Source organism: Drosophila kikkawai, chromosome 3R (genome assembly GCF_030179895.1).
Source record: "Drosophila kikkawai strain 14028-0561.14 chromosome 3R, DkikHiC1v2, whole genome shotgun sequence".
Lineage (NCBI taxonomy): Eukaryota > Metazoa > Arthropoda > Insecta > Diptera > Drosophilidae > Drosophila > Drosophila kikkawai.
Genome location: NC_091731.1, coordinates 22,022,482 through 22,048,588, shown reverse-complemented (window position 1 = coordinate 22,048,588; position 26,107 = coordinate 22,022,482). Strand labels below are relative to the sequence as shown.

Genomic DNA, 26,107 nt, shown 5'->3' with positions numbered 1-26,107 from the left:
ATAAAATGAATTCACCATCCAATTAGTGTTGCTAATGCGTAGCTTAAAGCGAAATTTATTGCACTTTTTTATGGGCTGCGAAGAATATTTAAGATTTTTATAAAAGCCAAAAAGACCGCCGCCGATGAGAAGGATCCTAAAAATGGTTGGTGAATAAACGAGCCAAGCTAAAAGGCTTAAATGGCTTTTAGCTGCTGGCCAAGGTCTCTGGCATTTCCCATGAAAAACGATCGTCAGGCATACTCATAATAACAACCAGACCTTATACCAATTATTCCTGAATTATTCACACCTAAACTTGATGCGGTATTTCCCATATACCATCTCCATGAATCGTAGGAGAAATTTCTGGAAAGTTGCTCAGAGCTAGGCACGAATAATCAGCCGGACAGCCGCAGCAGAATTAGAATATAAATAGCTACCATAAATACAAATTGAATCATAATTTCTTTGACAAAATCCCGCAGATCTTCCATGGCCATTCTCCATGGCTTTTTCACCAGTCAAAGCAGAACGAGGAGTCTTGGTTGTTTTTCTCCTTTTAATTGCCCGAAGAACCTCGTCTGCTGAAGCAGTTACGCCCTCATCTGTGCGTGGAACATTGGATGCAATTCGTCTACGTCAGACGAGGCACTAAAAATAAATAATAATAAATGCCCCCGGCTCGATTTTGATCTGTTTTCTGTTCTCTGCCGGATCGTTCGGTGGAATTTCATTTGCGGAAGATGATGCGCTCCAAGCTAAAGTGACCACGACACGCATCATTTTATGCGACTCTGGGTTAATTAAGCGTCCCATCTCCGCCAGGTGTTGGTGTCGGCCAGCCGGACTGTGGGACGACCCAGTTTCCACTGCACATAATATAACCGAACAGAACAAAGCCACGAATTGGGTTCACTCCAGGCACGACGCCCAATTGGTAAACGTGTCTCTGTCACTTTAAGCCCGACAAATGGTTGGGATTTTTGGTTTTTTCAGTCGCATCTCCTAGTTGACGCGGGGGAGGCGACAAATCTTGTCAAGCTTGGCGCAAAAATATTTCGCAAATAGATTCGCAACACCAAAAGGAAGAGCACCAACGCTGAAAACTTGCAGAGATTCTAAGTTCATACACAGAAAAATATATTTTAACTTTAAGTAAACAGTATGAAAATAATTCTGAGGAAATTAAGAGGAAACGGTCCACATTTGTTAGCTGATTTTTTCCAGGAATTATTTGTCTACGTTCTGTTGAAAAAATACAATTTAAGCCTTTATTCCCACATTTACCTATAAAATGAAAATACATTTTAGTAGAGTCTTAGGAAGGCTTAAAGCCCAAGTTTAAAGTTACATCCTTACTATATTAATGGACCTATAATTTAACTATTTTTGCACTCCAAGATGTATTTATTTTATTTAAAAATCACCTTATTTAAAATTCTATCAGCTTCTCTCAATTTAAATCAAATATAAGATTTATCTTCCCCGATTATCTTATTTTCTGCAGTGCCAGTAAATACTACATCTCCTGCTGTGCGTGGGTCAAACAAAAGTCTGGCCCGCGATACTTCAAGATACAAATGTATCTGAGCGCATGTGTGGCGGCGACTGTGAGCGACTGCCTCGGCACTCTTTTAGCCGCGTTCTAATTAGCCATGCCGGGCACAGTTTGGTATTTGGTTTGTGCACAAGCAAAAATGTCAGCTGTGAGCCCCTCGCCTCGCCCCTTATTCGCGCTCTCCGCACTCCGGAACACAGGTCGAAACATACAAATTAGAGCAAATACAAACGAATACAAATAACAAATTGCTTGGCGCATGGTAACAAAAGTACCGTTACACTTGAACTTGTTCGCCACGAGAGACCAGGGATCGAATGGTAGAGGGAGTGGGACGAAGCATTCTTGAATACACTTAAGGAAATAAGGGGTATTGCTTTAGCTTTAATTATTATTTTATAAGTATTTTGTATATTAGAAACTCATATAGGTAGTCTTTTAAAGATATAGGATTCAGGATACAGGTTTAAAAAATTACTTACATTTTTCTTTACCATTTTAAAATACTTTAATATTCATTGGTAGATATTTTAAATATTCATCATAAATATTTCTTAAAACCTTCTCAACATTTATAAAAATATTAAATTGATAAAAACAACTAAAAAAAAAGTAATAAAATACGCTAATTTTAAGTAAAAATAAAATCTTTGAAGCCTTTTTTACTATATACTAATATTTTTAAAAATGTTATTTTAATTAGGATATGAATAATTTTGTTTCTATCAAAGCTTGTATTTTTAAACACTGGTAATATGAGATTTAATTTTAAATATTATATATATAAATATATATTTAAATAATATAGTTTCCCATTTAAAAAAAATGAAATATATTTTTCAATGTAAACTACCTTTAGACACATAAATGTTAATAAATATTTTAAACTCCAATTCTATTCTAAAAACACCTAATAATTATTACAAAATATTTATCTAAGCAAAATATACTTTTCCAAAAATCAGCAAAAGAGATCTCCCGCCTTTTGCATACGATTCCATCATTAGTAGGCCAAACGGGCCTTCTTTTTCCCGAAAAAAAATTACAGTAAGTGTATGGAGGTTTTGTTTGGGGGCCTGGATTCGATTTTTACGATCGTTTGAAAGTCTGTTCGTCTGGGCTTTGGGGTTTAGGTGAAAAGTGAATGGCAGCTGCGGCTCAAAACTATTTTCGGAAAGCCCATTCTGAGGCGAGGCGAGGCGTGAGCGAATTGACAAAACGGACACAATGCACCGCAAGCGGAGCAGGGCTTCCAGGTAAAAACAAACTAACGCGATTATTATGAAATTAATGCAATTGGCCTTGAAAGCCGTTTGGGGCTGGGATTTTTGTATTTTTGGATTTTTTATTTATTATTTTCGGCTGCGTGCGTAAAATTCATGTCAATAGAAAAGCCATTAATAATTGAGGCGTGAGCCAACGTGGGTGACTTGGTGCGGCGGCATGTCCGTCATGTGTTTTGGCCAATTAGCGGCTGTCAAATGTTGTTGACTCTTGTCCGGCCAAGACTCATTTCTTTTTTTTCACCTTTTTCAGTTGAGTTTTATATTGTTTTTGAGTGACCCTGACACTGGAGAAGACCCATCAGCCGGCCGAGATGACAGCTGCACTCGAGGGGGATTTGGGGCTCCTCCGAGTGGGAGGATGACGATGCTGCTGCTGCTGCACTTTGCGGAGCTTCAGATTCCTTAAGCCTTTAATGACATCGAAAGGAGATGCGGACTCCAGTGGAAGACCCAGGCGTGTCCATTAGGCACTCACTCACCAGATGCGGACGTTGAACCTTGAAATAGACCTTAGAGAGATGGCAAAGAAATAATAAAAAAAAGAGAAAAAAAACTTCCATAGCACAGCGACTGATGCGAAACAAACGAAAATAAGTTGGAAATGAAAACTGGTTTGGTTTTAGCCAAGTTAGAACTCTAAATCAGGCAGTAGAAAACAAAAAAGTCAGGCACGAAACACAAAAAAAAAACACAAAACTCTTACTCATATTAATAATAAGGCAAACATAAAAGAACTATGAAAATTCGCTGGCTGTAAAGAATCTTAAATACGCTACTTGCCAATGAAAATGACAGCACTTAATATATTCGCGAATCTCTGCTGTCTGTTCAGATCACAATCGACATTCTTGATCACACAATAGATAGTCTGAAACACACTCATCATTCTCCGGAGATTTATGATCCCATTAGGAGAAAGAACCCGACTTCACAGGCCTGCGTGTGCCATTGATATTCTAATTCACTGATTATGTTGGGCACAGCCGGACGTGGATTTATTAAAGCCCAGGCCCGACTCTGTCTGGAAAGATTCGGGCGACCTCTCATTGCGAATGTATCTAATGCCGCTCGAGTGCCGTGTAATCACTCTGTGAATCACTAAAGCGGATTCGGATTGGATCGGATTCCGATTCTAGTGGCGTCTCGCTGGCAAAACGGAAATATCCAGACGAAAGCGCCTTAACCTCTTCGTGCTGCATGGGTACACAGGGACAAAATTGTGGGTAAAAGGTTATACCGGATTCTGCAAATACAATTTCAGATAATCAGAAAAATGTCTTATTTATGGAGGTGGTAAGACACTGTTTCAACATTTTATTCATTCAAATTTAAGGTATTTAGTCTCGTTTTTAAGTCGTATGACACTTTTTAAGCAATTTTAATTCTTAAACTTTTCATTAGAACCTTAAAATAGACAGATATATGTCGGATTTTCTAAGGACGTTTTATGTAATGTGAGTTAGATTATACTGCCTTACAGTTCTTTGACTCTATACCAAGTTTTATAAGGGATAAATTAAGCTAACACTCTCCTTGAAACAATTTTATAATATGAAACCATTTTTTAACAAAACTCATTTAAAGAAAATCAACTAAAATTAAGGTTTTTCGTTCTGTGTACTTGTGGTTGCATAGTCGAATCCGAGCAGAACTCTAAGGCCGCCGATGCCAAAGAAGATTTGCGCAGATTGCCCATAATAATCGCACAACATACATGAGTATGACTCTACGGAATATTGTTTTGACTAATTGTCTTGGGTCTGTGAGCTGCTGCGTCGTCGTGATGATTATCTACGCGGCGTAGACGTAGTAGACTTGTGGAGCTCCAAAAGACCAGGCTCCGAAGATCGAAGATTTCGGATCTCGGATCGCGACCTGGCCGAAGGCAGCCTTGGAGCGTTTTGGCAGAAGGCAATTTCGATGGCATAACAAAAGCCCCGGCTGAAAATCGTCAAATTCAATTAGACTTAAATACTTGTCGAAGCAATTTGGCCGCCGCCGTACATACATATTTACTTTGCATTGAGTTGGGTTTTATTCAGCCGCCGATGGTCGATTCGATTAGAGGCGCTGCTAATTGCTTCCACCGAATTGGCCGTGTAACGATGATGTTTAGTGAGTCGGAAGCCGGAAGTGCACTCACCTGGCTGGGTCCGCACCCTGGACTACTGCCTGAACTGCTATATAGTGCACACCCACGGTTAAGTATCCGAGAGATATAGATACAATTTCGTAAAGATATTTTTATAGCATGAGAGCTACATTCGCGCACGCGCAGCTCCGCTAAATTTACGAGACTGCCGCAAACGGGCGACAAATTATGCCAAATGAAAATGGGCGTGACTGCTCTGGCATTTATGCTCGTTTCGCTACGACCAAAAGCGAAAATCCCGCAAAAGGCCGTAAAAACAAAAGCAGAAGGTACAGGTTAAAAAAAACATTACAGTCAAGGGAAAAATATAAGCTAAAGTATTTGTTAATTTTGAGGCATTAATAAGATCATTTTTGTTTACAAACTAATAAAACCATGTGGCTTATAATTTTTAAAGAATTCAATTTTTGTAGAATTTAATTTTTGTTAATTTAAAGGAGCTTAAATTTTGTTTAAGCCTTAACTTTATTTCAGCTTACTCTGCAAATTATTAGCAAAACTAGCAAAAGACTTAAAGAAAAATAATTAATGATTCACGACACTCTTTCTTAACTGCACACTATCTATATTGAATTTAAAACTATTTTCTAAGTCTATGACTCACTAAATATAACATTTATTTTACAATCCTTCAACAATGACACTCATTAGCTAATGGTTTCGTTTATTTTAATAAAGATTTTTTTTATAAGTTCTCAATAATATAGTTGAGTACCCTGAGTACCCAGACTATACTTGGGCTTACTAATACATTATTTCTCCAATTAAGAAACAATAATTTCATCTTATTTGTCCCTACTTTTTTTCCCCAGTGCAGGGATAGGTGCTAATGTAAATGTAAAGCGTCAGACCGGTAGTACGATTCCCGTAGCACGGTAGTGCGATACTTGAAAGGCGTCGTCGGACTATTGCCCATACAGAAGCCACGTACGGTGGGCGTTTGTACTATATACACATAGATGTTGGGCTGTTTCTGTTGTTTTTCTGGGCTTAGTTGATTTATTCGCAAGTTTTGCTGGCGTTTCTAATGCGACAATTACGGCGGGCAGTCGCCGTCGGATTCAAGGCACTCTCGCCTGATTTATGGCCTCACGGGGAAATTCTCAAAGCTATTTTGGCTATTTGGCAATTGGCACACTAAATGGCTCACGCAGGCGCCCGAACGACCCAAAAAGGTAGGGCTTCCGATCAGAACATCTCTCTCTGTCTCTCTGTGGCTCTGTGGCCCGTTGAGTATATGTGTCAGAGTGTCTATCACTAATTGAGCTTGATGGAAGTCTCTACCTGTGCCAGTGCCACCTTTGATTAACTGCCACCGTCATAACTGATGCAAATTCGTAGACAGACAGCACAGAAACCAAGGGATGATCGATGGAATAAGCTCTAAGAACAGAAATAAATAAGGTCGATCTGATCTTATGTCATTTAAGAGATGTATCAGATTATAAATGACATACTTGGCATAATGTTTTGATGATTTTTAGAAACTTTATCATAATTTTGGAGATTATTTAACAAATAATTTCAATACTTTCTTGTATATAAACTTATATCCAATTATTTGTTTTCAATATTTAATTTTTTACCTTTAACAAATTTCCATCACAATTCTTCTCTGTGCAATCAAATTAGATATATTTTGTAGTTATTTTATTTTATTTATTTTTCTTTTAAGGGAACCCCGGGCTGTTTGCCGTACGGTTCATTGATGGGAACGGGCTTTTGGTGTTATGTAAACACTCCATCGGACAGCCCCAAAACAGCAGCCGCAGCAGCAGCATCATTTGGGATTCGCACAGCACATTTTCAAATGTAAAATCAAAATTTATGCAAATTTCTGACCCAAACAGCGCTGAACAAGCCCCGAAAATAGGGGAGCAAGAACATAGGAGGGAAGCCGAAGCAAAAAAATAACACTGAAATCTGTAAATATTTTTACAGTTAGAGGCGTTATCGCCGCCAAGTCGAGTGTTCTGTTCTGTGCATTGGATTGGTTTTCGACCTGGGATCGGGTCTTCGTCTGGGATTCAAATTGGGAAAGTGGCCGGGGAACTTAGGGAGAGCGATCTCTGATCTCCAAACTCCGGCGGGTCCATTGCCAAAAAGTTCAGTGAACCCGGTTCTCAGGCCCTATTGAAAGATGCTTAGCGGTCACTCCGGCGACTCATTAAGGAAACATAACTCTAATTCTGCCATGGACACACCCGGCCGCCGGTGTCTCCTCCAGTGTCTCCTCGGCGTTTAATTATAATTTCCAGTGCTGAGAACTCCCGGTTACGTGAGCGGGCCACTAACCCCCTGCCACTTGGCCAGAATTTTTTTTTTCACGAACCATCCCCACCCCTTTGGAGACCTTTGTGTGTCCAAGTGTGGGTCGTTCGTCGCGGTCAACGTGCGGTAGCCAACACTTGGAGAAAAGTATTTCTATTTGATTAGGAAAATTTACGCATGAAATCTATTTTTTCAATGTTATTTTATCGAAAAAGAAGAGCATATTGTAAGCCCGAAAGGTAAAGTTCTTAAAAGGAGTTTTTATATAAATGATGATCTTAATTTATAACCAAGGAGAAACTTAGACACTTTAACCTAAAATTAAGGTTTTTGAAACCCTAATTCATAACATATTAAATTTGAATATACTTTTTTGCTAAAAACCCCTTGCCAAAATATTAAATAAACTAAATAAAGTCTCAACTTTTTGTTTTAATTTTCCCTCTGTGCACTTTTATCTAATCATCTGCGAGGGGACCGAAGACCTCTCCCGAACCAAGCAGGCGCTATAAAAGTTATGAATAATCTGCTTAATTTAGGGTCCCAGTCCCGGTGCCTGGTCGCTTCTGTTTATTGTTTTATTCAACCCGAAATGAAGTAGCGGCAGTTAAACTCGCGTCAAGTGCTCGGTTCTATTCTCCGCAGCTCTGCTCTCTGAACCAAACCGATCTGTTCTTTCTTTCAATTCCAGCTCCATCTCCAACTATAATTCCATTTCCATTTCCATTCTTCTTGGAGCCGCAGATGGGGCGGTGTACGCATAATGGCAGCTGCTTAGATATTAAAATAAATCACCGACTAAACTGGGGACAATAAATCTGGGTAGTTGGGCTTTAAAGTGCCTGCCTGTCTCTCTCAGATTGGGATAGGACCAATTTTATTGGAACTATGAGAATGGAAAGACTTTAGATCGGATCCACTTTTATGATCACATCTCCTTGAGTGGTAAATAGTCACGATCCTGCAGCGGGGTCAGTGCCATATCTCATCGTTACTTAGCCACTTAACTTGGGGAATTGGCATTTCCCGCATCCTTTATTAACACAGCCATTCTGCATCTTATTAGTGGGGCAAGGAATACCCAGAGATCCACTTCTGGTCAGTTTTATGGATCCTGGAGGGGTGAGTTGTCAGTGCTGCCTATTTATCGGTATTTGTGAGTGATGTGTTCTAGGTTTTAGGTCTTAGCTGATCATTATTTTTAAATTATAAATATTTGAAAAACTAATATTATTCTTCTGTATTTATCAATTCAAAATTATGAATTCATTATTATATTTAATTGTAGGATTGCCTTACATACAATATTCCCTCCTAAGAAAATATTTAATATCATAAATACAGAATTCTTAATATTTAATATTCTTCTTTTCAATGTAAATCTTCCCCTTTTTTCCCTGCTTTTAAACCATCTCTCTCTAGTCTCTGAAATAGGTCGTTGGCTGCTCTGGAGGCCATACCATTTTGGGTTTTTCGCCAATTCCTAGAAGGGCATGGCCAGGCCGAGTAATGAGAATTGAGGAATTGCCGCTGGCTGGCTGCATTTTGAAGACACTTAAAAAGGCTCGGGTTTTTCGTTATTTTTTTTTTTTTAGTTCTTGCCACATTTTGATTGCATCAATAAAAAAGTCAACGCTGTGTCCGCTGGTTCTTTAATGAGCGCAGCGTTGTGGCTGGTGGTGGAAAGTGCTCCGCAGTCCAAACTCCATGGATTGACAATGGAAATGAGGTACCAAGTGACCACTACTAGCCCAGCAGAAACTTGTGGTTTTATTTATAGCATCTCCTAAGCGTTGCCATTAAAGTTCCTCCTGCTCAGGGTCTCCGGAATGGAGGTAGGGGTTGGAATGGGATCGAGGTTTTGGCGGGCAGCCCAATGCCAATTAATTGGTGGCTGTCTTTGGCCAAACGCTGAGGATGAAAATGGGAATGAGAATGAGGATGAGGCAGCTGCTGCAGCTAGGCGATGTCTGGGAGCCTTGATGAGAGGCGCCAAAGTGCCAACACCCCATGCCCAGGAATATGGCCTTATGCTCTTACACAGAGGAAGAAAATTACAACCAATTTAAGATAATATGTATAATAATATATAAAATAATAAACTAATTAAGGAAGTTTAAGGGCATTAAAAGCTATCAGAAAACATGGAAGGAAATCAAGAACACATCGAACATTTATTTTTAATTTATTATTTTAAGTTTCCATCACTAATATATGCCCTGATGGTTCTCCCATTTTTTCTAGTGCAACATTCCTGTCAGAACTCCTCTCCCCATCCCTGTCCATCCTGTGAGCTGTACTAATTAATAATAATAAAACACACGAACGGCAAGCAGGAAGACGCGGCTTTGGCTCAGGGGTTCTGGCCAGCTCTCCTTGGTCCAGCCAAACCAAACCGAACTAAGCCAAGTTTGCGTTGCCTGCCGGCGGTTATTTTTAGACAATAAACCGAGGATGCACTCCGGCACCAGGAACGGAGCAGAGCAACAGGCAACAGCAACTAATGGTAATGAGCTGCAAGCTATTTACAGTTTGGCTGCGGCCTTGCTGCCTTCCACTCGGCCTCAAAGCCACCCATCTCCGGATCCCCGCAGCATCCATATTTATGGGCCAGCATCAATCTGACTTAATGCTTGTGCGGCTTGATTAGCATGTCGATGAGCTTGAGGAAGCTCCAAGCTCCAAACTCCAAGGCGGAGGAGCAGGTGGCTCTGGCGATGTGAGTCAGGCGGATGGAGGGGAATGGGTAATGGGGGGAGTGAGTACAACCCCCAAAACAGTCGTTGAATGGCCTTCAACGTCCTTGGCTGTACATTTTTATTGAACTTGTGTATAATTATAATTTATTTGCTTATTATCGAGTCTCGATTGTGGCTGCCGTTGTGTTGTTGCTACCACAACTCACGTTTCTGTGCTCGCCAAATATTATAATTTATGTGAATTTATAGCGATGTGAATCTCACCGAGAGCCCCCCGAGATAGACTCGTCTCTGTCTCTGGAGCCCCGGCAACGTCTACGTCTATTAGCAAACAATTTGTATTGTCTAAGAGTTAATCATTTATAGCGTCATCGATTTATTTATAAACAATATTATTAACGCCTTAGCATATTATTTCATTTATTATGTAAAAATGCGTTTTATGTTAATTTCAATTGTTTGTTTACCATCGTTTTTTATTTAGATTTTTTTTTTTTTGGTTAATGTTATAAACAAAAACTAGTTATCTGTGCGTTCTAAGAAGTTATTTTTGACACCAAGAAGCTCACAAATATTGGTCAAATTTAAAGCCAGAGAAAAACAAAGTATTTACATATAAATTGTTACTGGTTTTTTGGCAACTTTTTGCTTATTAAAGTAAAATGAATTCTCAATAAGTTAGTCATCAGTTTAATACAATAAAAACTACCATCTTGATTAATTTTAAATGGTTATGAAGATTTAATTATTATTGTTTGCGCTGGAAAGCCAGTCTACAAATATGGTTATATTATTTCAATACATACATTGACCTGAGACCTCTCCTAGTAATAATACTTAAAAACATGTAGCACATTTTACATTAAATATAATTAAAATAAAAATAACAATAAAAGTCAAAAACTAAAATATTTAACCAGTTAAGATCTAAGACAAATTTCTTCTAAAATCTTTATATTATTCCTTGGCATAGGCATACCTTTCCCATTACTGACTGGGCCCAGTCAGATGGCCCCCGGACAGGTAAGATAGGCAAATCAACATGCAAAACAATGCAGTATTCGAAAATGATTTAAATAAAGTAAAACGTAAATTCGGAGAAGAGCCCGAAAAAGACTTGAAAAAGACTTTGTGCTGATTCTGGCCCAGCAAAAATCAAAAAGTCATCATTTGCCACGCGAAACCGAATCGCGCGATCCGCGAGCCTCACTCTGAGTGTGAGTGTGCCTAATGAGTATTCAATTGATGCAGAAAGCCAGAGACCGTCCGTCCGCGGCCATAAATGGCCATTTGAGAGACGTTACAGTTCGATCGATCGGACGTCAGATCCGAGATTCGATTAGGAGAAGAGTAGGGAGCGAAAAGTCCGGAGAACTGAACTGCGGGCACTTCACAAGATCTTTGGGGATCGAACCAAAAAAAAAAAACAAAAATTTAGAAAGAAGTGCGTCCAGGGAATCGGGGTCAATAGGAAATGAAAAGTGAAATTTTATGCCCTAAGCTCTCCGCCACGGTGTTTTTCGCCTTTTGTTGTGTACACACACAATGTGTGTTTTTTGATTTTCGATTTTCGTTTTAATTCTACTTTATTTTTTTCTACGTTTTTATAATTTTGTTTCGCGGCAAAAGGAACTTGCAATTTAAATATCATTAAATTCTGGGTTAAGCCTTTGTGCCGGCCACTTGAAAATTGCCACCGTATAATCAGTTTTTGACAGCCATCGAATCAGCCGCAAGCCAAATTGGCAACGTCTCTTCGTGGATCGCCTGCGGAAGGGTAGACATGGCGACACTCTGTCGTCGTTGTCGACTCCCAGTGGCAGTACGTACACTCAATGGCTGTTTAATCAGGTGAGAATTGTCCAGAGGTTGGCGAAAGAAGAGAAATTATTGGCCAAAATAAGAGGGTCAGAAGCTGGACAGAAATTCCCCCTGAAATGGGAACAGAAAGATCTTTGAAAATATATTTCTTAAAAATTTAAGATGGGGTAAAGTCTTTATACATTTTTAGATACTTTAAAAATTATGATTCCTTGATGTTTTATTATTTAAACAAATGAAATTTAAATTGAATACCTATACAAAATATAAATAAATTCGTGATGAATCCTCAGATCATTTTTTAAGCTTCTTAATTAGCAACTTAATAATTAGCTTAGTCCTTTTATAGACCCTTCTCCAAGGTGGCTCTCATGGTTCTTAGCATCTCCGGCAGCTGTGCCACATGGCTGTCCACACAGTCAATGGAGCAGCGTTCCAGATGGACTTCTTCATCACCGCAAAGGCGACACTGACGCATACAGCCTTCCAGGCGATTCTCGAACTCGGACAGCTCCTGCTGGACGTAGCATCGAGCTCGGGTCAAGGGTAACTGGCAGCGGTCAACGCAACGCTGCACGGTATCCGCACTGGCATCCGGATCCGAGCAGCAGGCAGTGGCACAGGCATGCATCTCGATCTGCAGGCCACGCAAATAGTCCCGATCCAGGTCGTCCATGGCATTCAGCATGGCATTATCGATTCTCTCGCGCTGCTCCTCCAGACTTGGATTGTCGTCGGTCATTATTAGAGATATTTCTATATATTTTATTATTTTTTAAGTCTACTATTTTTAATGAGAGAATATAACTCTTTGGACTACAAATACCAAGCCAGTGTGATCAGTAAAACATAACTTCAAGATGCAACATTCCGTAAGGTTTTAAATAACTTTCAAATACAACTCCCCGCCCAGGGCACCTGTCCCATGTGGTAAATAGCTGTGACGCTAAGCAATAAAACTTAATAACTATTAATTATGCATGTTTTGAGTAATTTGCAAATTCAGAAAAATAAATAAATAAATTTAAAAACTAGCCAAACGCTTGTCAATGGCCCAGCGATATAATCAATTAGCACGACTTATGCTGCACTTGGCAACTGGCACCGACGACTCCACGGATCCATGTCCAAGTGGCATGGCAAGTACTTGTATTAGCCTCCAGCGTGAATCATCCGCGGAACACAGAGTTCGTGCCAAACGAGACCTTCTGCATATTGAGACAAAAAATAAACAACAAAAAGAGTGGAGAAAAAAAAACCCCGAAAGGCACTAAACCTTAAGTTCGTCGCAATTAAAAGGGCGAATAGAGCTCTGAGTGCGTGTACCTTTGGGCCTGGCCATTAAAGAGCCAACTGAAAATAACGAGCCAATAAAAGCATCCCACAGCCACAGGTGAGCGGACGCAGGTGGGGATTTGCTGCTAAAGGTGGCGGAGGTGCCGATTTCTGATTTCCTACGACTGATGACGCGACAAACAACTCAACGGCTTGTGTTCCTATCAAACAATTGGGTATTAATTTTAATAAATAATCACCGAGAATGGAAAAAAATAAATAATAATTCGAGTTGTTGTTGTTGCTGCGGTTTTTGCATTGAACGGTTAGATAGCCAGATGACTTGGGGAGGTTATCAACACACAACACAATGCCTTGACTCATCTCAACTCGTCTCAAACTCAACCCATCTGATCACATCTCCCGGCCGAATGGAACATGGAACGCGCTTAAAAACGTATTATGGAAGACGGAAATGAATGCCAGGAAAAAATCGTATACTATAAGTATAAGGTATACGCTTGGTAATATTATATAGAAATACGCAAATAGAAATAGAAAAAGCCATGCAAGGTAGTGGGTAAGCAGCTGCCGAAGAATAAATTAAATTTGCGTACGGAACCCGCAAGAATCTTCGCAGAAGAATCTCGGCGCTTTGATTGGTGTTGAGTTTAAATTTAAACCCTGAGCTAAGCCTCTGCGGCATGTCGACCATATAGATACAGATTCAGAGATACAGATACAAAGGTATTTCAGAGATACACCCCAAGCGAAGAGAGCCGCGAAAGGCGTTATCAGCCTGTTTACTTTCCACCTGGAGAAGCTCTGGCTTCTAGTCGCTTCTTCTCGCCTCGTCTCGTCTCGTCTCAAATTACTGACTAAAGCAAAGGCAACAGTATTACAAAAAACAATAAGAGCCAACAAATACAACACGTACCGGAATGGTTAAATAAATTTTGGCAAACAAAAAGCCAAACATTTGCCGGGCAACCGAGGAAGATGATAAATGATGCGCGTGTGCAATTCCCCGGACAAATAGTTTGACTCTTGCCCGCCGTTGTTGCCATGTTTTAATAAAGCTTAACTAATTAAACATCATCCACTCGGGCCGTGTGCGTGTCTTGGTGTAATATAATAGATTTATTAAATTTGTAGTTTGTGTTTAACAAAACACCTAAGTTCGAGCTCCATTGCACTGACGATGAGATGGTCAGGTTTTTGAACCCTCCGAAGGACGGCAGTCGAACTCAGAAGTGCTTGGTCAGATTGCATAGGCAGGGCGAGTTGTTGGTGAACAGATCCGGCAGGCTGAAGAGGTTCAGGTAGGTGGACAGGAAGGTGGCTAGCAGCCCGAAGACAAGCACTCCCATGGTGCAGGAAACGTCGCACTCCAGGCGGTGCAGCAGCCGCACCAACCGGATCCAGCAACCGCGTGGTGATATCGGCGGAGCTGTAACCAGCAGTGGTTCCATTTCCAGCTCCACGGGATCGTAGTTAAGATCTAGTGGCAGGCTGCCGTAGCTGGCTTCCGCTGCTATCCGCTGATGCACTCGCTCCATACGCCGGATGCGACGGTACAGCAAAGGCGGCAGGATAAAAACCAGAGGTCCCGTAATGGTCCCACCCACCACATCCATCAGGGCATCGAAACTGGGCACGAACTCCGCAACAAGCACCTCCAGAGCCAGCACGGAGGAGCGTATCAGCATCCGCTTGAAGGAGAGGGCTGTCAAGAAAGGACAGAAATATTTATTATCTAAAGAACCATTTAATGTGAGTTAGATTAATTACGCCAAAGAGAATATGACGGAACTTATTAAGATTCTTAAATCCAGGGATCATTAACTAAAAACTATTTATAAACAATTGGAAGTCGGTTCTCACGCTCTCGGAGGTATGACGACTTTTTATACCCTTGCAGGGTATTATAATTTCAGTCAGAAGTTTGCAACGCAGTGAAGGAGACCTTTCCGACCCTATAAAGTATATATATTCTTGATCAGCATCAACAGGGGAACCTTTCTAGATATGTCAGGAAGAAATCGATTTTTTGGCCATTTTTGCAAAATTTTATAAGGGGTTACATCATTAAAATTTTTGATTTTGAATTGAAATTTTCAAAATTTTTAAATGAAGTATGCAGATTTATTAACTGTAGAAAATCTAGCACAGAACAGTTTTCCGATTTAAAATTAATGCTCTTTTGGCCGAGTTATGATATTTTTAATTTAAAAAAAATCAAGGAGTTTTTTAATATAAAAAATCCGATTTTATAATACAAAATAATATTTTTCTAAGTCAAGGAATCATTTCCGACCCCATAAACCATATATATTCTTGATCAGCATTAACATGCGAATCTTTCTAGACATGTCCGGAAGAAATCGATTTTTTGGCAAATTTTGAGAAATTTGATAAGGGGTTACATCATTAAAATTAGCAAAAATGGCCCAAAATTTTGATTTCTTAAAATTTTATATTTGGTATGCAGTTTTTTTAAATTAATAAAAACTAACACAAAACTGCTTTCCGAATCGAAATTAATGCATTGTTGGCTTAGTTATGATATATTTTAATTGTTACCTGCAATAGTATACAAACTTTGGCTGGCCAAAGTTAGCTTTCTTTCTTGTTTTTCTATATTATAAATATATTTTAGGGACCGTAAACAATCATTATTTTTATTTTTATATATTAAAAGTGAATTCAATTTCGGAAATTTTCTATTTTCTTCATTAGATTTAGGTATACAACAAAAATAAAAAATATTTTCTGGTAAAACTTACATTCCGGCAGCTTAAAAAAGTTCTCAATCTGAAGAAACATGGCCGAGCTGGCTACCGTGACCGAGAAGCAGAGCTGAAGGGCCATCAGGATCAGCATCACGTAAAATGGAACACTGGTGGGCAGAGTTTGCAGCAGGTTATTCGCTATCATGGATCCAAACTTATAAGCGGCGATAATGGAGCCAAAAATGGCAACGCTGCAGGTAACTTTCAAGGGAATATATAGATATCTTTATTAAAGTTTATATTTAAAAAAATATATATATGTTTATAAAACTCACTGGCAATGCCACTGAGAGCCGCCCAGGACACCTGTGACTTCTTCTTCATGTCAATTTGAAGAGTGAGGAGAACGGGATGAATGTCAAACTGGAAGGCCAGGATACTGTAGCTGTTGAGCACGGTCAGGAAGCCAGGTAATTCTGTAAAAAAAAAAACCCTTAATTAAGCTTAAAGAATCTTAAAAACCTTTTTAAAACATACCCAAGGATATGCCCTCAAAGGGAGTTCCAATCGCAGGAGCAGCAAACAGGCAGAACCAAAGAAGAGCCACAATTACTATCATCACGCAGACGGCGATAATGGCCAGGCCTCTATATCAATGGAGTTATTTTTTAATTTTTTAAATAATATCCTAATTTCTCTCACCTCATATGCTTCGGACTGCCCAGCCACATCAGGGGACAGATGACCAGGCCCACAATAATGGCCCAGTAGCAGTAGGAAAAGTTGTAGTGACCGGCGCTCATGCGTAGCACAACAGCCTCCAGATTCTCGGCGGCCATAACCACACTGGGCACTGCCATGGCAAAGATACTGAGATCCAGCAGCACGGAGACGAGCAGGCTCATATACGGACCGTAGGCCAGCTCCGCTAGGGCGGCATACGGATAGTTGCGCTTTTGCTGAATGGAGGGATCAAGCAGCTCGGCCATGGTCCAGCATTGCGACAGCAAAAAGGAGGTGTAGATCTGCAGGAAGATGATGGACAGCACCAGCAGGATGCCAAAATAGCCCAGCTTCACCAGCAGCGCTGGCAACGTGACGAACGGGAAGATGCCAAATAAATCCACCACGTACAGGATGGCGATGAACAGCGACAGGTTCTCCGGCTCATCCTCGTAGGCCCGAAAATGAGGCAGGGCGCTGAATCGAGAACGCCGCAGGAAGGGCAGCTGGTCGTGCTGATGCGAGGGCGTCAGCTGGACAGGAGGACGCCGCTTGGGCAGAGCAAAGGATGGAGCACGCGAGGGACGGGGCGCGGGCTTGGCATTCTGGCGTCGGAAGAAAAACATTCGCGATGTGGACTCCGCCAAGGGAAATATGCAACTGCAACTGAAAAGAGCAGTTCCTCTAAGCCCGAACTAATGGTGGCCACTCTCGCCCAACAAGTTCTGACACCCGACACCGAAGCCCTGCAATGTTGCCTGCAATGTCAACGCTCCACGCCTGAAGTTCAATGCCTTCGCCCCCCCGGGACCGTAGAGTGACCCACAAAACCAGGGCGGGTTGTCAACTCGAACAAGTTTATTCTACATTTATACATAGTATCAACAAATAGCTTCCAGCGCCAGCTCCTGTAATGATCCGTGAGAGATTCGTCTTCCATCTGCCTAAAGATCCACCTGGGCAATCTTCTGCTTCTTGGCCTTGCTCTGGGAAAAGGGAAAACACATGAGTTTTCGAGCATAGGATGACACCTCCTCTCGATAATTACCTCCTCTTTGGCGTCCGCCTGCATTGTGATGACTTGCACCGCCTGTCCGGGACCGAGGCGCAGCAGCTTGGAGCCCCGCGGCGTAGACTCGCCGCAGCAGAAGACCCGCGACGTGGCCGAGTGCTGGATGTGCGGACTCGGGCTGTCCGACTCATCCATGTCCTGCTCCAGCTCCAGCTGAACGCCTACGGAATAGCTGCTTGCGTTCTTGTTGTTGTCCGTGTAGGCGTGGTTAAAGAGCAAATGGGTGGGACGCACTGCATCCGTTATATACTTACTACAGTCCAGAAGTTAGGCGGGCATGGTCAGTACAACAGCAACAGAGTTACGGTTATTGTTTAATGGGACTACAAATTGCAATAGTTTCGGGGTAAGTGGATGGATACGCACACTGACCACCAGGAAATAAACAGCTAAGCTACTTGGGGGAATATTTACAAGGGCCAAGATAGGGGGTTATAGTAAGGAGACATGCATTGCGGGATTCTTTGCAAAATAGGAACTTGAAATCTGGCCTTCACTGTTCTGGCATGGCTCACTCACGCTCCATGAAGAGGCGCCACGGCTGAAACAGCGGATGGTGCTGGTGGGGCGGGTGGTGCGAATGGCGGTGCCGATGGCTTGGGTGACGCTGGGCCGGTGGGGACTTCTCTATCGGGTGCAAAACGCGTCAGGAGTCGCATTCGGTCGGTGCCGGTGCATCCTGCCTGCAGTTTGAGACACAAAAGGAGACATACTAAGAGCTGTCACGTTAATCGCGATCTCGTTTGTGTAAAATGTGTCCAGCTGGCGCCTCTCATTCAGTGTACGTATCGGGATGAAGGTTGATGGGATTGGGATTGTGATTTTGAGACTGTGCATGCGGTTTACAGGGGGAAGATGACTTGGAGTCCACCTACGATTTAACGTTGAACAAGCGCTGGCGCTTGATGTACTCCAACACCAGATCGTCTAGTAAATACTTGACCGATTGACCGCGTCCGAGGAGTCGCCGGATCAGCGTTGAGCTCACCTCATTCGGCACCCAGTTAGTGATCAGCGTTATGTTGTTCTGAAATATGCAAGGAAATAACTAGAAACTTGCTTTGGATTTTCCCTTTTCAAGACTCACCTGGTATTTGGTCAATATGTCGGAGTCAAAGATGAATTTTCCTGGGTTGGAGCCTGCACGGGTGATGACCACCAGGCCATGGTTGGCCACAATGTTCTCAATCTGCATGAGTTACAAACAAATTGTAACAAATGAAGTTCAAAAATCGTACTTAGACTTACATCTGCTTCCGCCCAGAGACCTGGGACGGCGAAGGATTCCAGGAGGTCGGCGCCGCACAACAGCTTCAAGTGCACGGGATCTCGACTGTCGTGCAGCCCCCTGGGTAGCCAGCTGGCCTTGTGCGAATTCCCATCATCCCCATCCCCACACGGTCCGCCAGAGTTGAGCTCGTTATTGATGTAGTTCTGATGGTACTGCAGTACAGCCTGTGTGCGCATCCACTGATTCTGGTGAACCTCCCAGTCGGAGAGGCGGATCCAGCTGGAGCTCTGGGTGGCCAGCTTCACCATCGCACAGCGATCTAGGGCGGAGGCCAGGCCCTTTTTGCCGTACGAATCGTGGGTGGGCGAGATGATGCCGCCTACCACCTTGTGGGTGCCCTGCATCTCGAAGTGATCCTTGGCTATTTCTGGAGATGATTACACATGCGATGTTGATATCGATTATACTTCCGGGAATTTCACCACCTGACCAAACACTCACCGAACATCCGCATGTGCATCGGTGTGGGCGGACTGAAGCAGCCGCAGGCGATGAAGGCGATGCGGGGCAGCAGACTTTTGGTTTCCTCGATAAAAGCAGACATTTTCTTCGCTTTTCTGGCGACCTTTTCCGATTCCGTTTCACCGATCCACAACCAGAAGCTGTTGTTGTTCGACCTGCTGATTTTCGCAATCAGCTGCTTTGCCCACATAGGCCTTCAAGCTTTTCCAACACTATCAGCTGTGAGGGCTGCCAACTCCACGTGCATTCGATTACAGCCAGGAGTACCGATAAAAGATCCGTTTACTTCTTCAAACTTCGGTTTATAATAAAATTTCCTATTTTGACTTAAAAATAAAATATTAAGCTCTTGAAAAACTATTGCTAGTTTCGTCAATCGCACATAGTATTACAGCAAAACAAAATAATAAAAACAAAAAACGGAAAAACTGGTTCCAGTTCCAGCTCGTGCAGCGCGAGAACCAGTGCTATCGACTAGAAATGGCGTCTAATCGATTGCACTGGTTCAGTCTTTTCTTTTACGAAAATTTCGTGTAGTATTTACCATTTAAAAGCGTTGTGAGTGTTTGTCAATTGTGAGGACCACTGCTGGGTCCCACCGTTTCCAAGAGCGAACCGCAGCAGCCAACGTCCAAGTGTCCAGATTGCGGAAAAGATCGAAGAGGAGGAGGAGAAGCAGAGCGAGGAGCCGAGTGCAAAAACAACGGGCAGCAAGCAGCGACAAGAAAATGCATTTGTAACCCACACACTCTCCCGTCAACACACATACACACCACACAGGCGCGGGCAGCAGCAAGGATTGGCCAGGAGGAAACCGCCTCATCATCAGCAGCAGCCACACCATCACCATCTTCGCCAGGTGGAGCAGGGGCAAGAAGAGGCGGCGGAGGAGGAGGAGGAGCGGCGGCAGCAGCAGCAGTAGCAACAACAAATGGCGCTGGTGACGGTGCAGCGCTCTCCCAGTGTGGCTGGCTCCTGCTCGAATTCGGTGAGTATCATCGCAATTCGCGAGGGCGAGGGTCTCGCGTGTGTGTGTGCTTTGTTTTGGTCCCCGTCTCCATCGCCCTCTCCCCAAAGAGAGTGCCAATTAGGCAAAGCGGTTCTCCCGTGCGTGTTTCGCTGTCGGTCATGATCCTTTGTGTGTTTTCTCGCCAAATGTTTACGCGAACGCTTGTTGCTTACGTTTTGTTTTATTTCCCGTGTGGGCGGACGGCGTCATCGGCGCTGCTTTTGGTGTAACCCAAGCAAATCCGTCGCAGACGTCGCGACGTCTATATTTTTCAATAAACTTTTGCATTGCCTTATTTGTCGTTTTTGTCGCTTGTCTCGCGTCTGGCTGTTGCTCTTCTTCCGCCCGAACCGCCCCAAAAATAGTTCGCGAGACCTTGAGCCCGGGTCGCGTTTGTGTGTGTGTGCCGCCCTTGGAATTTTAATTCAGGCAATAATCCAAAATAATCGGACATAAATCGAGCAAACAATAATAATTATAGCCCTTCGAGATCCCTTTGCGTAGTCATTCATCGTAGGATCTCGTTTATGGCTATGCAGGAGAATGGTTTACCACGAGAATATATTTTATATATCACGCTGGGTGCGTGAGTCACCTGGTTGGTGGAGCGGGCAGTGGAGGGTGAGCGACCACATGGACAGTTTGTAATAAAAATACCTCTCTTTATTTCCATTTCCGGTTACCCCCCAGGATGGCGAGGCCGAGGACGACGAGGGCAATAGCAAGGGCAACGCGGAGCGTAGTGAGTGCTTCTTCGCAGGCAAGGGCACCGCCCTGGTCCTGGCACTCAAGGACATCCCGCCCCAGCAGCATAGCGAACGGAGACTGAGCACGGACTCCACCCGCTCCAGCAACAGCACGCAGAGCAATAACTCGGACATCCAGCTTCATCTGCAGTCCATGTTCTTTCTGCTGCAGCGCGAGGACACGCTCAAGATGGTGGGTATTCACAAGGGATACAAAGGACCCCATTAATCACTCTCCCTCTCCCGCTTTCATTAGGCTGTCAAGCTGGAGTCGCAGCGGTCCAACCGCACGCGCTACCTGGTGATTGCCTCGAGGAGTTGCTGTCGTTCCTCCACCAGCGAACGAAGGCGCCACCGGATCATGCGTCACAACTCGGCCAAGGTCAGCGGATCCACGTCCACGTCCTCCACGCAGCGTCAGCTGTCCGAGGAGCAGGCCCCGGCTCCAGCAGCCAGCAAATGTGATAGGTCAGCGGACAAGGAGAATGCAACAGCGGCCAGCGACAACAACAAGAATACCTCGGGCATGGAGGAGTCCTGCCTGTTGGGCATAGACTGCAACGAGCGGACAACCATTGGGCTGGTTGTGCCCATTCTAGCGGACACAACGATCCACCTAGATGGCGACGGGTGAGACAAGTCAAATATCTTCAATAAGGGATTCCAAGCATTGCATTAACACGTTCTTATCCTTCTTGCAGTGGCTTCAGTGTCAACGTTTATGAGAAGACGCATATCTTCAAGCCAGTTTCAGTGCAGGCCATGTGGTAAGTGGCTTCATAGGGTTTCCAACCTGATATCCCTAATAAAATCTCTCCTCTCATGCGCAGGTCCGCGCTGCAGACGTTGCACAAAGTTTCGAAGAAGGCTCGTGAGAACAACTTCTATGCCAGCGGCCCTTCTCACGATTGGCTGTCCAGCTATGAGAGTCGCATCGAGTCGGATCAATCCTGTCTGAACGAGTGGAATGCCATGGACGCGCTAGAAAGCCGCCGACCCCCCTCGCCAGATGCCATACGAAACAAGTAGGGAATATTAAATCTATGCCAAGCTCAGTAATTAATAATGTTTTCTTGACGTTATGGCAGACCCCCCGAAAAGGAGGAGACCGAGAGTGTAATCAAGATGAAGCTAAAGGCCATCATGATGTCAGTGGACCTGGACGAGGTCACCTCCAAGTATATACGCGGCCGCCTAGAGGAGATCTTGGACATGGACCTGGGCGAGTATAAGTCGTTTATAGACACCGAAATGCTCGTTATTCTTGGTCAAATGGATGCTCCTACTAAAATCTTTGAGCACGTTTACCTGGGCTCAGAGTGGAACGCCAGCAACCTGGAGGAACTGCAAAAGAATGGGTATATATTGGGATTTAGTTCGACTTTCCTACATAATACTAACACATCCTTTGTTCTCTACCTTCCAGCGTTCGCCACATCCTGAATGTGACCCGGGAGATTGACAATTTCTTCCCAGGCACCTTCGAGTATTTTAATGTGCGCGTCTATGACGACGAGAAGACCAACCTGCTCAAGTACTGGGACGACACGTTCCGCTACATTTCGCGGGCCAAAGCCGAGGGCTCCAAGGTGCTAGTACACTGCAAGATGGGCGTCAGCCGTTCCGCCTCTGTCGTGATCGCCTACGCGATGAAGGCCTACCAGTGGGAGTTCCAGCAGGCCCTGGAGCACGTGAAGAAACGACGCAGCTGCATCAAACCGAACAAGAACTTCCTGAACCAACTGGAGACCTACAGCGGCATGCTGGACGCCATGAAGAACAAGGAGAAGCTGCAGCGCAGCAAGAGCGAGACAAACTTAAAGAGCACAAAGGACGCGCGCCTGCTGCCTGGCAGTGAGCCGACGCCCCTCATTCAGGCGCTCAACCAGGCCAAGTCCAAATCCACTGGCGAGGCCGGAGTGACGCCCGACGGGGAGGACGAGGATCAACGAATACACCGTCGATCAAGTGCTCAAAAGTCACAGCGGCGAATGGTCCGACGTTCCAGCAGCACCTCACCCAAGACCCAGACAGCGGTGGTCACCAAGCAGCAGAGCCAGTCCATGGAAAACCTGACGCCCGAGCGCAGCGTGGCCGAGGAGCCAAAGAACATGCGATTCCCGGGCAGTAACGGTGAGAACTACAGCGTCACACAGAACCAGGTGCTGCACATACAGAAGCACACGCCTCTGTCGGTGCGCACGCGGGTTCACGATCTCGAGGCGCACACCTCGGACCAGCCGCCGGCACAATCGCAGCCCGTCTGGACCTCGCTAACCAAGCTGATTACGCAGACTTCCCACTTGGCAGGCAGTGGGAGTAGCAGTGCAGGTGGAAGCGGAAGTGGGGGCGTACCACCGCGTCGCGATTCCAGCTCATCGGATGTGTTTTCCTCCCAGGTGGACAGCGTGTTTGCCAAGGAGGAAGTGGAGAAGCGTCAACGCCGCAAAACGCACTCATGGACAGAGTCCTTCGGACCCAGTGGCGGCATTGTCCTGGATCCCACCCCTCAGCAACAGCAGCAGACCAGTTCCATTCTGCTCCGACCACGAGGTCAACGGCAACGGGAGACACCTTTTAGGCATGCCAGCTGGGGTTCTGGTGACAACAGAAGCAGCTTGCCACTGAGGACCAGCTCTTGCTCCTACTACGACAGCAATCGCAACACCACGGCCATCTTCGAGGGAGAGATCCAGGATTTGAAACGCGGCAGCAACTTCAATGTCAACGACGGAGTAGCAGTGGTAGCGCCCACAGGGATTGCAGCTGGCGAGGGCACCGTGAAGCGCACTAAGCAGAAGCTAGAGGAGAGCACGGCACTGAAAAAGCGATGCCAGGAGGACAGCCAGGAGTTGCTACTCGAGGCGGTAGATGGCCACCAGAAGCGGTGTCCAAGTCTGTACCGAAGCGCCTCCTCTGCGCACAGTCCCCGGCAGCGTCAGCCACTGCGCTGCAACAGCGAGGAGCTAATGCACACCAGCGACATTGAGAACAAGAATACCACGCCCGGCGACCACGAGGTGGCGGTGGTGCTACGCGGTCAGGCTCAAGCGGTAGCAGAAGATCAGCGCATCTCGGGAAATGTGCAAATACTCAAGCAGAACTTTGAAGCCAAAGCAGGAGTGGTGGGTGGAGGAGGAGGCGTAGCATCTGCTACTGCATCCGGGAGCAGTTCGATCCTGGTAGCATCGGGTGGAGGCAGTGGCTCCGGAGTTAGTTCTGTGGGCTTGGGTAAAAAGACAACCAGCCACCAATCACTGCCCTCGTCGCCGGTGGCCCAGCATGCCAACCATGTAACTGCCGCCTCAAACTCCAACTCCAACTCATCCGCCTCCAACTCGTCCGATTCCAGCGTAAGCGAAAATTGTGATCGTAATGTAAAAGGTCTAGTGCATAAATATCAAACCACAACTTCCTGCAGTAGCCAGGCGGCGGCTCCACCAACAGTCGCCGTTGCACCACTGCCGCCGCCCGCAGCCAGCAGCAATGCGAGCCACATGCTCAGCAGCAACACAATTACCACCACCACCACCACCACTAGCTTCAAGCAACGCCCGCGCTCCTACTACGATCGATCTCTGTCGAACAGGTCAACGCACGACTACAGCGAGAATCGCCCGCCTCCTGCCCCGGCTCGTCATATTCACAGTCAGCACAGCAGCAGCAATAGCAACAGACAACAGCAACAGCCGGAGCAGCAGCAGCAGCAGCAACAGGTTCAGATCCGTCGGCTAGCGCAGCACGGAAAAACGCATCCGCTGAGCAGGCTAAGTGCCCCCAAAACGGGCTTCAACACCGCAGCCTACAACACCATGTAAAGGCAACGCTCTGCTTAAGAACATCCCAACTGCAACACCAGCAATCCATACCCCATTAGCCACTAAGGAAACGTCGTCATCGTCCTCATCGTCCCCATCCCTTCGCCCGCTTTACGTATTTATATATTTGCCTGCTTTTGTCCATTTTGTGTTTCTGTCCAACAATTAAACACCATCATCACTAATCACCCCTTTCACGCCTTATGTTTGTTGTTGTTTTGTATGAGAGACGTCCATGGAAGCTTCAAAAGATCGGATGCCGGGAGCATATTAGGGAGAGCAAACAAAACAACCTATGGAAAATAAACTGTATTTGTACTTTTTAATTACTTGTAACTGTATACATATTTATTTTATATTATGCAAGAACTGCCTACGAATAAACGATTTATTGTATATACGTCATCATCGTCCGGTGATTGTCTATGTTCCGTCTTGGTCTCTGTCCCCCATATCCTCTGTGTTGACGCACACTGCCTGCCTGCCTGCCTCCCATTTTTACCAGCCTTGTGTATTTGCAGCCTTATCCACATGATCAGCTCCTTCCGCTACTCGTGGGCGGAGTACAAGAAGTAGTGATCCGTGATCCGTGATCCGGGCCCTCTGATGCGAAACCCTGTCGAAGCCCATCACAGTTCCCACCTTGAACATTTTGTATATTTTTTTTTGCTATTTACCAGACCATATATATTTATGTATAAATAAAAGAAATGTGTAATCCAATTTGGAGCGCAATCTGTTTTACTGTTTACCATGAGTCACTTCTGGGGCTATTGTTTGGGTCTCTAGACATTTTAAGTTGAGTATCTGACGATGATTGTGTAAGGCCGATAAAGGTTAAATTCAGAGTTTAAAGTTATATCGTTTTTTTTTTAAGAATAATCAAAAATATATGCAGTACTCATCGGAATATTTAGTACTCCTTATTAGTTTAATTGGACAAAGGTATCGCAAAATAAGGAAACCAGCGTAAAGTTTTTAATTGAAAAATTCATAATTCTAAGTATAATCAAATTTTTTTTTTAAATTTGTAGTAAAATAGTTATAGTAGTTAAAAATAGTTTATACCAAAATATAAATTAATAAATTAGAAGAAAGCTATCTCACAGGAACCGAAGCTTTTTTACCCTTGTTATTTTCAATATGAACATAAAAATCGACTACCACAAAAGCAAAAAATCCGTTTACTTCAATTTGAAAAGCTTTCAAA

General features: G+C 44.1%; 4 protein-coding genes and 1 pseudogene across 7 annotated transcripts; 2 read left to right on the top strand and 3 right to left on the bottom strand.

The window, feature by feature from the left end:
* Positions 1-11,982: 11,982 nt before the first annotated feature.
* LOC108073356 (protein FAM136A) lies at positions 11,983-12,601 on the bottom strand. Its single transcript, XM_017164920.3, has one exon. It carries the CDS (start codon positions 12,509-12,511, stop codon positions 12,113-12,115), a length of 399 nt encoding a protein of 132 aa, XP_017020409.1. The 5' UTR covers positions 12,512-12,601; the 3' UTR covers positions 11,983-12,112.
* A 1,690-nt stretch (positions 12,602-14,291) lies between these two features.
* On the bottom strand, positions 14,292-17,125 carry mah (mahogany). Its single transcript, XM_017165055.2, has 5 exons — positions 16,479-17,125; positions 16,314-16,423; positions 16,112-16,252; positions 15,831-16,037; positions 14,292-14,770 (listed from the first exon to the last, which is right to left on the bottom strand). Exons 1-5 carry the CDS (start codon positions 17,123-17,125, stop codon positions 14,292-14,294), a joined length of 1,584 nt encoding a protein of 527 aa, XP_017020544.1.
* Positions 17,126-17,339: 214 nt separating this feature from the next.
* On the bottom strand, positions 17,340-19,634 carry Nmnat (nicotinamide mononucleotide adenylyltransferase). Of its 2 annotated transcripts, XM_017165056.2 has the most exons (6): positions 19,304-19,634; positions 18,820-19,229; positions 18,659-18,760; positions 18,447-18,598; positions 17,548-17,824; positions 17,340-17,485 (listed from the first exon to the last, which is right to left on the bottom strand). In XM_017165056.2, the coding sequence occupies exons 1-6, from the start codon at positions 19,512-19,514 to the stop codon at positions 17,444-17,446; spliced, it is 1,194 nt and encodes a 397-aa protein (XP_017020545.1). In that variant the 5' UTR covers positions 19,515-19,634; the 3' UTR covers positions 17,340-17,443. The 2 variants fall into 2 exon arrangements, with proteins under 2 accessions (XP_017020545.1, XP_017020546.1); XM_017165057.3 differs by lacking the exons at positions 17,340-17,485; positions 17,548-17,824 and adding an exon at positions 17,839-18,254 and having other exon boundaries at positions 19,304-19,629.
* Positions 19,635-19,724: 90 nt separating this feature from the next.
* On the top strand, positions 19,725-25,302 carry ssh (Protein phosphatase Slingshot). 3 transcript variants are annotated; one of them, XM_070286280.1, is made up of 8 exons: positions 20,801-20,954; positions 21,024-21,272; positions 21,336-21,709; positions 21,781-21,846; positions 21,910-22,104; positions 22,168-22,437; positions 22,506-24,432; positions 24,501-24,639. In XM_070286280.1, exons 1-8 carry the CDS (start codon positions 20,877-20,879, stop codon positions 24,501-24,503), a joined length of 3,162 nt encoding a protein of 1,053 aa, XP_070142381.1. In that variant the 5' UTR covers positions 20,801-20,876; the 3' UTR covers positions 24,504-24,639. The 3 variants fall into 3 exon arrangements, with proteins under 3 accessions (XP_017020543.1, XP_070142381.1, XP_017020542.1); XM_017165054.3 differs by lacking the exon at positions 20,801-20,954 and adding an exon at positions 19,725-20,312 and having other exon boundaries at positions 22,506-25,302; XM_017165053.3 differs by having other exon boundaries at positions 22,506-25,302.
* Positions 25,258-25,602, top strand: LOC108073280 (uncharacterized; annotated as a pseudogene).
* Positions 25,603-26,107: the final 505 nt, after the last annotated feature.